Source organism: Panicum virgatum, chromosome 1K (genome assembly GCF_016808335.1).
Source record: "Panicum virgatum strain AP13 chromosome 1K, P.virgatum_v5, whole genome shotgun sequence".
Taxonomy (NCBI): domain Eukaryota; kingdom Viridiplantae; phylum Streptophyta; class Magnoliopsida; order Poales; family Poaceae; genus Panicum; species Panicum virgatum.
The window spans coordinates 51,378,716-51,396,161 of record NC_053136.1 but is presented as its reverse complement, the minus strand read 5'-3'; the positions used below and the strand labels follow the sequence as shown (position 1 = coordinate 51,396,161).

Sequence of the window (17,446 nt, the reverse complement as noted above, 5' to 3'; positions counted from 1 at the left end):
GTAGGTGCGCGACCTGCCCCGCGCGCGCAGGGGCGGACAGGCAGGCCACCTTGCCGTGCGGGCCGCCGTGCAGCGCCCGGTCCCCGCGGCCCCCACGACGGCACTCGCGTCGTCCCGGGCGGTCCCCGCGCGCGTGGCCGCGACGGGCACCGGGGCCCGCCCTACGTACACGTACGCGCGGCGAGCGAGCTCGTCGCTGTGGGCCCTGTTTGCATGGAGGGGTAAAAGGGGTAAAAGGAGGTACTTTTTACCTTCAACATCCAAACATGAGGGTAAAAGGAGTTGAGGTAAATGTTTTACCCCCCAAATTTTTTTTACCCCTCTTTGGGTGTCAAATAGGGGTAAAACTTGCCTAGATCCCACTAAAAGTAGGACAATTATTATATGGCTCTCTCTCATGGCTATCTTACCAAGCCTAGTTACCTACTAAACTTTGAATGTTATCCCCAACTATATTTACCCCTAATCCAAACACTTTTATAGGGTAAAACTATTAGAGGCAAATGATAGGAGTAAAACATTTAAATTTACCCCGAATCATCCAAACAGGGCCCTGGTCTCCGCCTCTCCGGCCACCTGCATGCATGCGCGCCGTGACGCCGTCGCACGGACATGCATGTGACTCGACGACGGGGGGAGTGGCGGCGCGCGCACGCACTGGAGCGGCTGCGGCCGGCACGCGCGCCTACGGTAGCTAGGAGGCTAGTACAAGTGTACTAGGGCTGGAGGGATCGAGATCGTCCCGTGCCGATGATGTGACGCGCGCGCAGCTGCGCCGATCCTGATTGGCTCCAAGGAGTTGACGCCGCCGCCGCCCGCCGCCATGCCTGGTACCGGCCAGCTGCGCCGCCTGATGGATAGGCACGAGCCGGCCGATCCGCGCGGCGGTGCATGTGAGGTGGACCTCGTGTTCAGGGCTGCTGCTAGCTGCACGATGCGTGTGGCGAGGGTCAGTCGTGTAAATTTAACAACCACAAATGCTTGGGTCACTGCAACACATACGGGAAGGAAATTCAGAAGTAGGCAGCAAAATGATCGGTCGACCAGATGCTGCTTGTATCCATGAGAATCCTCGCTAAATCTCCACGGATCGATCTAACGCTTTGATGACACGCACAACCCCTGACCAACTGGGCGACCGTGCACACGGGCTATAAGCTGGTCCTGCAGGGGCTAGCTAGAGAAACGTAACTGGACCAAATTTACACCGGGTCCGTGGGTACGTTCTACTGCGCTGCATGGGAGTTGATGCGAGCAGTTCCCTATATGTATCCTGGGACCAAGCCAAATTGGATACGTAGGGCTCGGACCATGAGGTCCACGCGACACATCTGGGACAGGGAAAGGCTAGAGAGTGGTCCGGCCGGCCGGTCGACTGCCGGTCCCGTGGCGATAACTACTGGCGCTGGCGGACTGACGGTGTGCGTGTACGCCGGCCCGGCCCGCACCTACGACACTGCTGCAGGTTGCAAAGGCTAGTCGCCTAGCGTACTGCATGTCTGCATGTGTTCTATTACAAAGTTTCGTTACGCTTGTCAGACGACATAATGATAACGTCTCTGCTTTTTTTTCTTATGCCCCGTTTGGTTCCAAATAAGTCACCTACTTACAAGCTAAAAAGTGAAAAAAAAACTTAATTTGTCAAACAACTCTAACTTATAAGTCACCTCAACTTATAAGTTTTAAGTAGTTCTACCCCAACTTAAAACTTATAAGTCCTCATTTTCCGCGTGGGCCCACAACTTTTAAGTCACTTAACAAACAAACACTCCTGACTTATAAGTCACTGATTTTAAATCACTTGACTTATAAGTAGGTGATTTATTTGAAACCAAACGACACCTTATTCACCATGTTGTTGGACCGCGCTTCCGGCCGGGACCCAATAATAGGAGGGCACATGGTGGTGGTACATCTGTTCTCCGAGAAGCGACAGCGTAACTTCGTCACATGTAGTAACGTAGATAGGCTGCCTTAGCTTTTTCAACTGCAGGGCGTGTTTTGCTGGCTTTGTTTGTCATCAGCTGAAAGCCGTCGTCACTCTCCTGCAGGATGCCAGGAAAATAATCGAGAAACTGTTCATACCAAGTTCTCCGGCCGGCCAAACAGAGAGGTCGCCGTCTTTGCATTGGTAGCTATCGAGCTCACAGCCAGCGGCGGACACCAAAGAAATATCGTGTGGAGTGGCTCGCCGGCCGACCGACCGACCCCATGCCAATGCCACGCACAACGGCAACAAGGCCCGCTGACAGGCGCTGAAACTCCCGCCTAATAACACCACCAGGTCCGTGTACAGCTAGCGTTGTGTCGTCTGTCCCAAGATAAGGCCACCAGTAGTGTCGTCGATCGACGGCACGCAATGCAGCAATCAAGTCACTGCAGGATGAAGAATGCGCGGTCGGCTAATCACGTGACAGGACGAGATTTAAGAATTCGGAGGAGGTTCGTGCATGCATCAAGCTCGCGGGGCGTAAGACCCAGATGGAGCGAGCTTGAGAGAGTCGAGACCGCCGGCATGCAGTGGGGGCAGCCGACAGCCGTGCGCTCATCTGGTCGGTTTCACACACTTGTACGTTTAATTTTACCCCGACCGTGCAGCGATCCAATACAATGATGGTGATATCCAAAAAAAAAATACAACGATGGTAGAGTATCTTACGACAGTGCTCCTCCATCCGTGGTCCGCGCTGCATGCGCCCAGCAACACAATGCTGCTCAGTCAACTCGTGTACCTGGACTCTAGCTAGTTGCTCTATCCGTTCCAAACTATTGGTCATTTTGGAATTTATATATTTATAATTTTTTATATGCATCTAGTTATATATTATATCTAGATAGATAGGAAAAAACTATGTATCTAGATTTGCTAAAATGGCCTAATAATTTGGTACTCTCTCTGTCCTAAAATATAAGCACTTTTAGGTTTAGTCAAAGTCAAATTTATTCAACTTTGACCATCAATATTCTTATGATTGAATTATTTTAAATATAAACATTTATATATTATGATAATTGCTTTCATAACAAATCTATTAATATTATTTTTATCTTATAAATCTTTATAAATTAATTATTATTTATAGTCAAAGTTGAACAAGTTTGATTTTGACTAAATCTAAAAATACTTATATTATGGGATGGAAGGAGTAGGAAGGAAGTAGCTATTAGAAAATAGTAAACTGGTAGTCCTCTCTCTCTCTCTCTCTCTCAAATACAGGAAACTTAACGGAAAATAAAGTTATTCTAGCCTCGATCCAAGCTCACAGGTGACCTCCATCACCGCATGATGACGTGAGAAACAAGAACAGCAGAGCACGTACGGCGTGCGCCTGGGTACGTAATGACCATCAGAGATCCACGAACATTTTGTGCTGCTCGCTCGCTCGCCCGTTACCGGCCGGCCCGCCCTGACCTTGGCGGAGGAGGTGAGATATTTCACACTCACGCCACGGGTGCCGCGCGCTGTGCCAGCCAAGGCAACGCACCCCACATGCACGCGTACCGGCACCCCGGCCGACCAAACACACAACCACCGGGGAGAGGCGGTACCATGCATCCGTGTCCGTGGCTAGCTCCGTGCCAAGGACCAAGCGACGCGTGTGTGCCCCGGCCGCGTTTGTACTGTACATGTAGCTGCGTGCGGCGGCCGTGGCTACTTGCGCTGCGTTTTCTGCTCGTAGTGCGCAAGCCTACACGTAGTACGCGTACTTGTGCGGTAGGAGGGAGCACCTGCGCGGCAACTGCCCAAGGGATATCTACGAAGAGCTAGCGCCGAGGCGGTTGCTTGTGACGTCGGGCACAGGCACGTGTGGGATCCCACGGCGGCCTCCCGATCGCCTGCCCCCACCCATGCAATAAACACCGCGACGGCGACGCGCAACTTGGCCCATCCCCTGCCACTACCTCTCTCTGCGCTCTCCCACCTCACCGTTACCACCATGCCCTACGAGCTGGCCGCCAATGGACAGTGGCTACCCTACCCACCACGTACTGCTGCTTCCTAGAAACTACCACAGGATCGGACCGCAGCTTTACCGGTCGGTCGGTCACCACGCGTAGGTCCCCAGATGTAGGGGCGCCCCAGTACGTGGTACGGCCTCCCCGCCCGTCATACGTGTTTGAGTAACTGGTAGTAGCTCCCACGGCATACTATGCCTAGCGCGCGCCAGAGGCAGCGGCAGCGGGTACGGGTACTAGTTGCGAGATGGCATGCAGCAGATGTTTCAGAGCCGAGGCTTTTTGGGCGGGGGCGCGAGGACGTACGTACAGTGGATGGAGCATGACTTTGCAGAGGCCGGCCGGGCACCCACACACAACGCACACGCGACTGTTCCTTGCCTTTGCCGTACCATCAAATCTCTGCATTGCATCGGCCGCCTGGCCTTTAGGCTGCTGCTGCTAGGCCCGGCCGACCGGCAAGCTTACCGAGCATGGATCGGTAGGGTGTGCACAACGTACGCATCGGTTGCTCGCTGCTGATGGCTTGCGCGCGCGCGAGAGAGAGCCGGCCTACAGTTGCGCGCACAGCGGCCGCGTGCGTACCGGAAAAAACCGGTTTTGGCAACAGCAGGGGGGTAGGATCCAGAAAGCAGAGGTACCGCCCTGCACCCTCTCCGCCGCGCACGCATTATCCGTGAGACAGAGATAGAGAGAGAAGCTGTGATGTGAGCGCGCGGCCTCCTTGTGGTGGTGTGGTGTGCCAAGCAGCAGCAGAGAGAGAGAGAGAGAGAGATACCCGGTCCGGTCGCGGCTTTGTCAAAAATAGAGCCTGGGCCTGCTCGCTAGCGCCGTAGACATGCAGTGGTGCATGTCTGCATGGAGTGACAGGCACGTTCGTTTGTTGTCAGCATTTACGCATCGGCCCGGCGGTGGTACTCCTCCCCCGACTGATCGGCCGTTTTCTGCACTGTTGGTGCTGGGCTAGCATAGCTGGTCCGGTCACCTCACGGCCCTGTTATAGTACCACACGTTGTACATAGAGCCTAGAAGAAAAATGGACAGGTACTAGTACCTAGCTACGGCCGTACCCATACCGGTAAGAAAGAAAGAAAGAAACATCCATGCTGGCCGGAGGGCGCCTCTGCTCCGCAGCAGCGCAGCAGGCAGGGACGGCCCGGCGTGCGCGTACCCGCGGCCGCGGCCGGCGCGCGACAGGCGTACGTGCCGTGTAACGCGATCGCACGCCAGGGCCGCGTGACCGGCCGACCCAGATCGGCCTGCCGGCCGGTGGGTAGGCGCCCGACCCGGGTCGCCGTCACCCACACATGGGCCTCCCCCGCCACAAGTGGCACCGCGCGGTGTGCGTCTCGCCCCACAGGCCGCAGCTCGCCACGCTCGTCGCTCGCTGCTCCCACCCATCACGCTAGCGAAGCAGAGCGCGGCCAGCCCGGCAGCGCCCGCCCCCGGCGCGACCGGCCGGCCACCCGCGCGCGCCCGTGTCGTGGCCGTGTCTCGTTCTCACGCGCGCCCACCTAGCCCTCCACGGACCACGGCCGCGGCGCGAACGAGCCCCTCGCCTCGACAACGCCCGCGCGCTGCGCTCACATAGTCACATGTTCCTTCGCTCTCGACGCGACGGGGCCAGCTAGCCGGCCGGGCCGGACGAGCCTGACCCTGCCCGACTGCCCGAGCAGGGGCGCACCGCACGCACGTCAAGTCGTCAAGACGTGAGAAAGGGTTGGCGCGCACGCCGTCGGGTCGGTCGGGGCCCTGCCTGGCTGCCCGGCCGATCGAAGTTCGAACCAACCAGTCCGACATGGCAGCGGCCCGGGGATTAGTTCCACGTCGGCCCCTCCCGAGATTGGCGTGCGTTCGGTAGACGCGGCCACAGCCCGGGCGCATCACGCTGCCTGGCTGCTGGCTGGCGCCGCGAGCCCGGACAAACTCGAGCGTCCGTGCGCCCGATCACGCTCCTTGATTACCGTTCGACTTCGACACCGTACTACTTTTTTTAGGGCGCGTTTAGTTCCCAAAAATTTTCACCCAAAAATTTCACCTCCCCTTTAAACACATGTATGAAGCACTAAATGTAATTAAATAACAAAACTAATTACACAGTTTGGATGTACATGACGAGACGAATCTTTTAAGCCTAATTAGTGCATGATTAGCCATAAGTGCTACAGTAACCCACATGTGCTAATGACGCGGTCAAAGGCCTCAAAAGATTCGTCTCGTGGTTTCCAAGTGAGTTCTGAAATTAGTTTTTTAATTAGTGTCCGAAAAGTCCTCCCGACATCCAGTCAAAGTGCTGATTTGACATCCAAAAATTTTTGGACGGAGAACTAAACGCGCCCTTAATCTCCTTTAATTTGCGGCTCGATCGGATGCTAAAAAGAAAAAAAAATCCGCTCGAGTCTGCGGACATCAGACAGGCGGATGGAGGGTTGCGCACGTACTACGCCGCTAGGTTCAGGGCACCGGGGGCGACAGGGCATCTCTCGAGTCTGCTGCCGTGCCGCGGCTCGACCCGACCCCGGCCTTTTATTTAGTACAGTAGCAGACAGACATTGTGAAACTTGATCCGGTTTTATTTAAGACTCCCGATGATTAGATAGAGTCGTTGTGCTAGCTAGCTGCTGCACGTACATAGGTGTATAGCATAATGCTAGGAGTAGCTAGGTTCTGATTTTTTTTTTTTTTGAACTTGTGATCTGATCGTCTGATCCAGCGAGCAGAAAAAGGGCTTGGCTGCAGTAGCATCGATCACGGCATTAGTGACGAAGCAGGGGGGCTGACCGCCTGAGCATGGAGCAACCAACCAAACCTTCTCTTTTTTTTTCTTTGTTTTTTTTGTTCTTGCCGATCGATCGATCGGCCAACACTCGACAAGTCAACATGGGTGCGGGCCGTTGGATCCAGCTAGATTTTTTTCCCCTTTCGTTTGATGTTTTTTTCTTCTTCTTTGCATTGATGGTTTTCCGGGGCTGGCTAATCGGCGCGCGCCAGGAGAGCTGCTGGCGCACAGCTGTTTTTTCTTTTTTGGAAAATTTGTTTCTCCACAGATTTCTATTTCTGTAAAATTATAATTTGTAAATATAATTTTTACGCACCACTTTTTACACAATTCATCATAACTTTTATGATACCCACAACTTTTACACATAACTTTTTTTTAACAACTTGACGAATAAGTTTTTAGCACAACTTTTACGATACATACAAATTTAATGCGTCTATTTTTTTCAAATAACTTATAGTGCATAACTTTTTAGCACAAATTGTATGAAGATGTTATGCGAAAGATTTTTCACACAACCTTTAATCACACAACTTATAAGTACAAATCCTCAATATAACTTTTAGTATAGTTTCTATATAAAAGTTGTCAAGATAAGAAAACTTCAGATAAAATAGAAGGTCAAAGGGAAACCTGGAAAAGAAAAGAAAAAGGTATGCTAAAAAACAGTAGCACTTGCTATTATGGAACCTAATAAAGGAATAGAAGTGAAATGAGAAAATAAATAAATACCTAGGCTGTCAGATTGGTAGGTGCAGAGTTCAGCATCTCCGTCTGTGGCTGCTGCCGTGTGCGTGTCGCATTGCACGCTACGAAGGGCTTTAGCGCGCGACGTTGAATTGGATTGTCGGCTGTACCGTCGCGCGCCAGGAAGCGTTGTAGCGCGCGGGTGCCAAATTGGATTCGCGTGGTTTTCCTTCTTTGTGAATGAATACAGCACCGTGGCAACTCAACTTGGGCACGTGGCGGGTGGTCGTAGCATATCATAGCTATCCGGGGCCCATGGGCTGCCTACCGGTGGGCCATGCGTGCGAGCAGTCTCCGCGGTGATTAGACAGAGAGAGACACGCGGGGCCCAACTAGCAGCCCTCCCTCTTCTCCTCGCCGTCGAGTCGAGAGGCGGCGACCGCTCTGCTCCCTTACTACAACAACGCACACAAATGAAATCCGCTTCCTATCCCGCCCCAATCTGGATCCACCCCCGACCCAGCTCGTTATAAAGGAACCCTCTCCCTTTCTGTCTCCCTCACAACTCACTCCGGCCTCCAGCTATTGCAGAGCGAGCTCCGAGTCCAGCGGCTAACCCACCAGCTTCCCTGTTCTCACTGGCTAGCTAGCTAGCCAGCCAGGCAGAGCAAGCCCCCGGTGGACGCACACGAGACGCTAGCTTAGCTTCGTCGTCAAGCTTACTAGCCTCCGATCCTGCTGCCTGCGAGAAGTGTTGCTTTGCTTGATCCGGCCGGCGGCGACGTACGACGACGACGAGAGAGCTGAGCGAGCGAGGATGTCGAGCCGGAGGTCGTCGCGTGGCAACATCTCCGAGGACGAGATCAACGAGCTCATCTCCAAGCTCCAGGCCCTGCTCCCCAGCTCCCGCCGCCGCGGCTCCGGCCAGGTGCGTCGTCGCCGCTAGCTCTGCGAACTGACCCTTCGACTCGCATCATCATTCGCTGCGCGTGCTTCACGTCGCATGGTGCATGCCCTCTTGCTAGCTCATACCATGTAGCTAGCACCTAACAGAGCTCCATGTACTGGCGTAACAGGCGGTTGCGCCTGTTCTCCCTTTTCTGTTTAATTAAAGCGTCTAATAACACTGCGGTTGGCGTGGACATGTAATGCAGGCGTCGACGACGAAGCTGCTCAAGGAGACCTGCAGCTACATCAAGAGCCTCCACCGGGAGGTGGACGACCTGAGCGACCGGCTCTCGGACCTCATGGCCACCATGGACAGCAACAGCCCCGGCGCGGAGATCATCCGCAGCATTCTCCGCTCCTGATCGCGCCTTCGTGCGCCGCGGGTAGCGCCGGCCTGCTCGCCGGCCGGCCGCGAGGGGAGGTCAACGGCGACTACTACGACGGCCGCGCGCGGCCATTCTCCGGCCGGCCACGTGCGGGCTCAATTAGCTAGCTTGGGTATATATAAAATATATATATATCTACAAATATGTGTATCTTTCTCTTCTTCCTTTCACTACCTGTCGATCTCCCTAGATCTGAGATCATGTGGCTAGCCCCATACCAAAATGTACTAGCTGCACGCACGCGTATGCTGATCTCCCTGCTAAGCTTCACCGGGTAGCTAGGACACTAGCGCCAGGGCCTAAGCAAGCTAAGCTTTATCCACGCACCCCCTCCTCTCACTTTAGCTCGCCGACCCCCCTCTCCCCCTCTCCATGGCGCTCCATGTGATCTCTCAGTCCTCCGCGCTAGCTAGCTCTTCTTTTGATGCCCCGCTTGTATCGTTATCCCTGTAAATTTAGTCGGTGGCTTGGATCGAGTTGGCTAGCTCTCTTCAGACAACCGACCGACCACTACTACCTAGAGCAAATTGATTATCATCATCATGGTGTACTGCCCAGCTTTTAACCACTTTAATTACTTGCGACGTACGAGAAAGTACTTCAATATATTTTTTTCTCATCTATGCATGGTTAGCTCACCAAAGGTATGCAACACCTAGCCGCTGTGTGTGTGTGTGTGTGTGTGTGTGGGCGCCCTCTCACCTCTAGCTAGCTGCCTTCCATGGCTCTACAACTGCTCCCTGGTGCTCCCGGCTAAGTGCTGTCCGTACGCAAGCACGTGCAACTAACGCCCCCGTTTACTTGGAGAGAGTGTAGCTAGAGTGCGCGGCTGCAACCCTACTTGCATTGGCAAGCCGTGCATTGTCGCGCTCACGACGCTTTGCGTTCGACTGCTGTGATGCTACCACCACTAGCTAGCTAGAAGCTAGCTAGCTACGGCCGACAACGACGACGGCGCGAGCGAGCATACGATCGGTGCATGGACGCCGACGGCACGCTACTACTAGCGGGCTTGCCGGGCGTCGTGACAAGGCCCCGTGCCAGCCGCGAGCGTGTCGACCTCCCACCCGCTTGGACCTGTCGAGCAGTCTCGAGCCTCCTCTTAATTCGCCGGCCTGAAAGGAACCGGTCGACGGGCGGATCGATCAGGAAACCAAACGGCCCGCGTCAACTGCGTGCCTCGGTTCGGCTCGGCCGGTAGCGCCCGCGAGGCCGCTGCTGTCCCGGCGACGACGACGTACCCCTCCCAGACCGATCCCTCGGCGCGGCGCCGCGCGCCCCCACATGCCGCGGTCGAGAGACGCATCGGCGGCGCGGCGAGAAGTCAAGCTCCAGTGTACGTGCCGCCAAAAGGCGCCGGCCTTTCTTGCCGTCCCAGCGCTAGCTAGCTACGTACGGTACGCCCCGGCCTGCTGTGCGCTCAGCTCGTTCACTGTCACTGTGAATGAAGTCTATCTCTCGGGGTTTAGCTGCACACCAAACTAAATTACTAGGGCCACATCCAACGTAGCAGGCGAACGTGCAAACGGGGGGCGCGCGCGGCAGCCCGGAACGCGCACGGCTCTTGCGCATACGCGTGAACAGTGCCTCTCATCCCCTGCAAGGGGGGTTATTTATGGACGCATGTGCCCTAACGCAAAGGATGACCCGTTTGCGCGCTAAGACGATAGACGATGGCATGGCCGGTCACGCACCCCGCCCCGGCCGGCACCATGGCTAAGCCCTGCAAGGAACCCCACATGGCACCAACAGTAGTAGTAGCCGTGGAGGCGCGGCTGCAAAAAGGTATTGCATTCTTCATTTCCTTCGTCGATCTTTCTGGGACATCTGTACTCTCTCCATTCTAAAATAATTGCAACTACATAGTTTAAAATTTGTCCTACAAAAATTGCTAATTTTGACGTACCTACCACAAAATATAAGGCAATTTTTGGAAAATTCTTGCAAAAGATACTAACACCTCGTCTACTCAGCACAAAAGACAAAATATATTTTTGTAATTTTACATCTAATATTGGTTTGAGTGCTTCGTCCTAAAATTGAATTTATTTTGAGACGGAGGGAGTATGTCCTCGGCTGCCATGGATCGGAAGCTTCGTCGTTGTTGTTTTTGGTTGAATTAGCTATGTAGCGTGGTAGATAGTGGCAGTAGAGGCTGGAGTAGAAGCATCAGCGAGCTAGGGAGCGGTGCAGTAACTACCACTGCCAGTGCAGAGGAGGAGGTACGGCCCGGGAGGCTCCATTTGGTGCGCGTCAATAGGACTATTGCGCGCGCGTACGGCCTCGGTGGTCAAAAAAAAAAAACGCGAGGACGAGAGCGAGGACCAGCTGCGAGGGAGCGAGCACTGCTCCCGCGCCCGCACCCGGCGGCCGGCCGGCCGGCTAGTCAAGATCTGACCACTCAAAGCTAAGACTGCCTGCCAGAGGCATCTTTTCACATGAGAAAGTGGCATAGTAAATCTCTGCCCGGGCTGCACTTTTAGGCCATGGACCAGCCTACATCATATGTTGCCATCGGCGGCGGCACCAGTTGCAGTCACAAGTGATGCCTTTTTATTTTTTCAGGCGTGAAATTTTAATTTTTTTCAGGCGGCAGAGGGAGGGAGGGTTCCTTTCTTCCTACTTCCTTTTTTTATCTGACGATGAAAACCCGATGAAAAGGTCGAGCAGCTCCCGTTGCATACTTGCGTGTCATCTGCATGCTGCTGGGAAAGAGCGAGCTCTCACAGGATCGAATCCGCTTGCATCTGCGAGCGATATTCCTGACACGCTGCGAAAAGTTTCGGCGCCAGCTCCCCCCCCCCCCCCCCCCCCCCCGTGCAGCTGCAGCTTTCCAGCCAAAAAATGATTGCCCCTTCTTTGACCCAGCACGGCACTACCGGCACGTACTTGGGCATGTACGCGCGACAGGACCGCGACGACCTGCGTACACGTTCCGGCCCAGGCATGTCACGGCCTATGGCCCAAATGGGCCGGCGGGTTACTGTAGCAACGCGCTCCGGTAGCAACGCGGCACAGTATGTCTTTAGTCCAAAGTGGAAACCAATTGAACCAGCTTAAATATCCGGTTTCTGTGAAGATAGTAACTCTGTTTTGTACTTTTTGTGCGAAGCGAGGACGAAAGCGTAAGAGAGTTATTTAGTATGTGTGATTTACTCAACATGCAGAACAGATCTTAGCCATTATCCCGGACCGGGTCGTTACATGAGACGTACGGGCACAGATGCGCGGGCATGGTGCGCATAACGCGTGGGTATGTGTGGCCACGGTATGGCACATGTGGCAGCACTGGACGTACGAACGTGGTCAGGAAAGTCAATCCTGAGCTTGTGTTGTATGGGTAAGCTGGTTCGACGATGACATCGAATCCTCAATGAGAGGTGATTGTCACGACCTATGGGCCGGCGGGACTTTAGCCATGATGCTTGACTTTGCACCCGGTGCTCTAAATAGAATAATATTTTTTAGTCGCTGTTGCAAGTAGCTGGTACATAAAAAAATGTCCAGCAGCTGCTCCAAGTTTTATTGAGGTAGGACCATACATAAAAAAATGTCCAGCAGCTGCTCCAAGTTTTATTGAGGTAGGACCATACGCTGGAGAGTTTTGTTCTTTAGAGCACCCGGCCGATGTGTTCAATCCTAGCACTATCCAAACAGTCTATACGCTGCTGCTGCTTTTAGTCCCAAACTAGAAACGGCGAGAGAGTTGAACCAGCTTAAATAGCCGGTCTCTGGGAAGCTAGTAACTCCGTTTCGAATTTTTGCGCGAAGCGAGGACAAAAGCATAAGAAAGTTATTTAATATGTGTGATTTATTCAATATGTAGAGTAAATCTTATCCGTTATTCCATACCGGGTAGTTATAAAGCACGCCCGCCCGGTGCAGGCCGTGCAACTGCAGGGCAGGGGTAGCTAGTGATGGTCAGAGGCGAGGCGATGCAATGCAAAGCAAAGGACAGCGGCATGTGCCTCGTCAGTGGTGGAGTGATCAGTGGTGGAGTGGTGGTACGCGGCTGCGATTCGTGGTCGCCGGAGTGGCCGGGCCTGCTCGTCGTCGGGTCGTCCCTACCTGCGCAGGCGCCGCGGCGTCGTGGGAGCAGACAGCAGAGCGAGCACGCAGAGAGAGAGAGAGAGCGAGCGGGTCTGCAGGTGGGAGCAGGGTTTTTTTATCCGACCGACCGGACCGAACCGCCGGCGCCCGGTTCCGGCTAACCGGTCCGGTTTGACCGGTTACCGGTAAAAACCGGTCAAACTCAAATTTGAATTCAAAACCCGCAGTTATACCGGTTTCGAACGGCTAACCGGCCGGTTAGACCGGTTTACCGGTCCGGTTTGACCGGTTACCGGTCGGTTTGACCGGTTACCGGTCGGTTTGACTGGTAACCCGCTAAATTCAATTTTTTTTCTTTTTTTGTTTAAATTCAAATATCCGCAAAGTATACTAAATGAATGTTTGTATAACATGTTTTATTCTAAATGAACCCTCCAACTCTTTTTTTACTACTTTTACATTGTATTTGTATACTTTTGTATGCACGTTTTTTTTGTTTAATTTCAAATGCTCGCAGAGTATACTAAATGAACGAATATTTGAAAAAATTTGACATCATTAAATTCGTCACAACTTGAAGTATTTTTAAGATTTTTTGGGGATTTTTCCATTTTTTAGAATTCAAATTTAAAATTTGAATTTGGGCTCGGTTTGAACCGGCCGGAACCGGAACCGGTCCGGGCCGGTTAGACCGGTAACCGCGGTAACCGGTCCGGTTCCCAGCGGTTTTTTTAACCCTGGGTGGGAGTGGGGGAGAAGGACCGGGCGCTTTCGGCGGCCCCGCGCCGGCCGAGGGAGGGGGGTGTCTGTATAACTTCTGAAAGATGAATAGTCTATATATCTATAAAGCTCATTAAGTCCAAATTAAATTTAATATTATCTAAAAATATTTCAACATTTTGACATAATGGATTCAACATCTCTTATAAACTATTTCAACATTTGGATATAATAAATTTAACATTTATTAATCCTACGTCAACTTTTTTTGGAGGGGGTAGGGGCCTCCTCTCCGGACTCCGACGCCGGCGGCAGCGCTCCCCGCAGGCAGCCAGGCGCTCGCGGAGAGGCGGCCGGCGGGCAGCCGCGAGGGCCGCCGGCGGCGTGGAGCGACGGGAGCAGGGGCAATGGCGGCCGGGGCCGCGGCGGCGGGGCACAGGAGGGCCGTGGGCGGCGCGGAGCATGGCCGTGGGCGGCGCGGAGCATGGCCGCGGCGGCGGTGCAGGGGAGGGCCGCGTCGGCCGGGCGCGATGGGAGTCGGGGGCTGCGGCAGCCATGGCGCGGTGGCGGCCGGGGGCGACGGCGGGCGGGGTGGCGGGCGCGGCGGCACGGGCTTCATGGGAGGAAGGAGACGGTGGGCTAGATTTTACTGTGGAGATCCAATGGTGGTAGATGTTTGCACAAATCTCAAATACTAAAAAATGATTAGAAAAAAAATTCGGAAGATATATAATTTCCACGGGAGGGGGGGGGGGGGGAGGGCCGGCCGCGGGGGCTCGTCTAACGGCCGGGCCGGCAGCTCCCTGCGTGCAACCAGACCAGCAGGAACCACCGCCCGGCCCGGCCCGGCCCCCGGCTGCGGTGCGGTGCGGTTACAGCGGAGCGGTTGGGTGCCGCCGAGGCGACGGTTAAAAAGGCTGCAGGGAGGGGGCCAGGGGCAGACAGGGGCTCGTGGACAATGACGGGTTCACCCCTACCGGGCGCGGCAACAGCATCGGAAAAAGGCTACGCCGCGCTAGCGCTCGGCAGGGGCGGGACTGGGAGGCCGGAGGTGGAACCTGAACCACGGCCCACTCGACCACTTCCCCTAGCGGCTAGCGCGCGCGGCAGTTGCGCTGAGGCAGGCGATCGCAGGGCGCGAGCCAGATAGTGGAAGCAGGGAAGCTAGCCAGGGCCTAGGGGTAGGAATTAGGAAAGGCTACGCTGCCAACAGTACACGGTTCTGCAGTTCTGCTGTAGCGAGGCCGAGGCGTGTGCAAATTTGCACGTACGTACGGATAAGTACTTGTAAAATGGGGGTGACTATGGCATAGCTATACGGAGTGCAACTGTGCAAGTGGTAGCCTTTGGTATACCAGTTAACTTCTAGTGTCAGCGTCGCTCCCTTTCTTGCCTATGCTCTCGTCAAAAGTGACTCGTTTTAACCTCGATCAAATATCTAGCCGTTCGGTTTCAACAAAAAGAAGTAGCTAGCTTAGCCGTTGTAAAGGCGCTGCCATGACCTCCCGCTTGGATCATTCGGCGAGTCAAAGCCCAGTTACTTTTACTTCTTTATAGATAGAATTGAAGAAAATTTCGTCACATTTTGAGGTGAATTCAAACACCTAGATAATGTTTCTCGCGCCCAACAGTGTGGAACATGTTGGGTAAAATTTGCAGCAATAAAGATACTTATTTCCTTTACGCCATTATCTTTGTAATAGGACATATTTGAAAATAGAGAAAAAATGAAAATCATATCGATTTTGTAAAATTTCTTTAAGAAATATCGACTATGTAAAAAAGACGTGCACCACTACTTTTGCGAAAGACCGCACCCCCACGCTATCCATCCCTCTCTTCCTTGCTCAATTCTATGCTTCTCTCCACCCTGCTGCTGCAGCCACTCCCTGCTATGTGCCCCTTGGTGTCCAACCCGTCCTATGTCCCACCCTTTGATGGTCCGCGTCCGCCTCCTGTAGCTGTTCCCTATCCCCGCTCATTATGCCCGGTGACCCGACACCAGTAGAACCCTAAATATATATTGGCTTATCTCATGGTGATGCTTGTGTCGTCGAGCTGGCAATGCATTCTACTCAAGGAGCCGTCGGAGGGTGGTTGGAGGAGGGTTTCAGACGGAGTTCAACTCAGAGCTCTCCATTTCTGCAAGATGTGTATACCAGCTTGCTCGATCTTCTCCAATCCTTTTCTCCACTAAAGCTATCCAACGGCTTCGATAGCTCTAATAAGATTGCATCCCAACCCAATGTATAGCGCCGACCATCAAATCCTCAAAAAGTAACTGAAAAGGTTATCATGGTGAAATAACGGAATTCCAGTCTCTTAAAGGTTTGCACGTGCTGTTCATTAGCCGAAAGAGTGTATTTCAAAGACATGTTTCGTTCCATGTGAATAAAATAGTTTGGTGGCTTTGGATCTTCATCTTCTGCTACTTATGCACAACTAATTCCACATTACAATTCGTCGACTATAAGGCGGGCATTTATATAGCCCAAATCATAGAGGGGAAGAATTTCCTGCCGCTGTCACCATCGCACTCACGTTACAAAATAGAGACAATCAAGGAACAAGCCAACTTAAATTGATCATTTCAAATGAATTCACATGAACATTCGCAGACGATATATCTCAAATTGGGCACACAAAAAAGGCAAAACCTATCTTCTGGCCCAATATAGAATAAAGAGTTGGGTCGATATAGCACTACGGAAGAGTTTAACAAAAAGGTTCGAAGAGTCGTAGACTGCTCACAAATATCATGGGAAAAGCCCTAATACTAATTGAAATATCTATTGGTTTCATGTGAAGAAAACCCCACTCTTTCCGCATAGGATTACACACTGGCAGAGACTGCCTTTGGCGCCCGTAGGCCGTAGCTACGAAATGTCGATACGCAATTCAAAGTGTTCGATCAGTTTACCAACTTCCGAAGAGGGGCAAAAAGAATCGATTTACCAAAGGAATAGACGGACAGTCATGAGGTGCCTTCTCGAGTGTTCCTAGGTGAACAGTAGAGAATGGCGATTTCCCCCATCTCTGCCTCAATCTTTACTGATTGATTCAGGAGCTGGTAGGGGATTGTTGCAGGCATCTATTTGGATTGGATTGCGCTGCTATCAGTGTTCCCTGTGTTCCCGTTGGGGTTGGTTTTCGGCTTGTTCCAAGCTAGTTCTTTCCGGTCTGTTTGAGAGAACAGCAGACTGAGCTTTCCTCTCCAATCGAGTCTTCCTCTGACGCCGCGACGGCGACTGGCGGAGCAGTTTGTGCATCTACTGAAGAGTGGTTTGCACTCTACTAACAAATCCCCCATCATCTCCCTTCCTCTACAAATCCCCATTATTTTCCTCTCCTCTGCCACGGTTCGGGACGATTAAGGGGCGAACTTTGCTTCGCTGCCCGTCCTTGGCTGGTGGTTGCAGCGGAGAGTGGGAAGGTCGGGGCAATCACTACATCTTGTGACGGGAGGGGTTTTTGGCACTTGTTGCTATGGAGAAGGATGGTGCTGCGCATTCTGGCTCCAACGTAGTGGAGCTAATGGGCCGGCTCAAGCTTACTGCTGAAGAAAGAGATGCTTTGGCAGTAGATGATGAAGCTCTGGATGGACTAGCGACCTCGGACCTAGCCATCATCGGTAAAGTTCTATCTTCTAGTGTCCTCCATATTCATACTATTATGTCGGCACTTCGCCCGGCATGGGGAAATCCAAGGGGACTGGAAGCCAGATCAGTGGGGGATAATATTTTTATTGCAGAGTTTGGTTCGAAGCAGGATTTGGACCGAGCTTTGGATGGTTCTCCCTGGAATGTGGGGAGCAAAGCAGTGCTGGTTCAGCAGTTTGATCCAAATCTAAGGCCGTCGGAAGTGATTTTCGATAAAATGGCGATTTGGATTAGGATCTATGACCTTCCCTTTGGGT

General features: G+C 53.1%; 1 protein-coding gene across 1 annotated transcript; it reads left to right on the top strand.

The window, feature by feature from the left end:
* Nucleotides 1-8,134: 8,134 nt before the first annotated feature.
* On the top strand, nucleotides 8,135-9,367 carry LOC120641807 (transcription factor ILI5). Its single transcript, XM_039918055.1, has 2 exons — nucleotides 8,135-8,354; nucleotides 8,581-9,367. Exons 1-2 carry the CDS (start codon nucleotides 8,244-8,246, stop codon nucleotides 8,734-8,736), a joined length of 267 nt encoding a protein of 88 aa, XP_039773989.1. The 5' UTR covers nucleotides 8,135-8,243; the 3' UTR covers nucleotides 8,737-9,367.
* The last annotated feature ends 8,079 nt before the right edge of the window (nucleotides 9,368-17,446 follow it).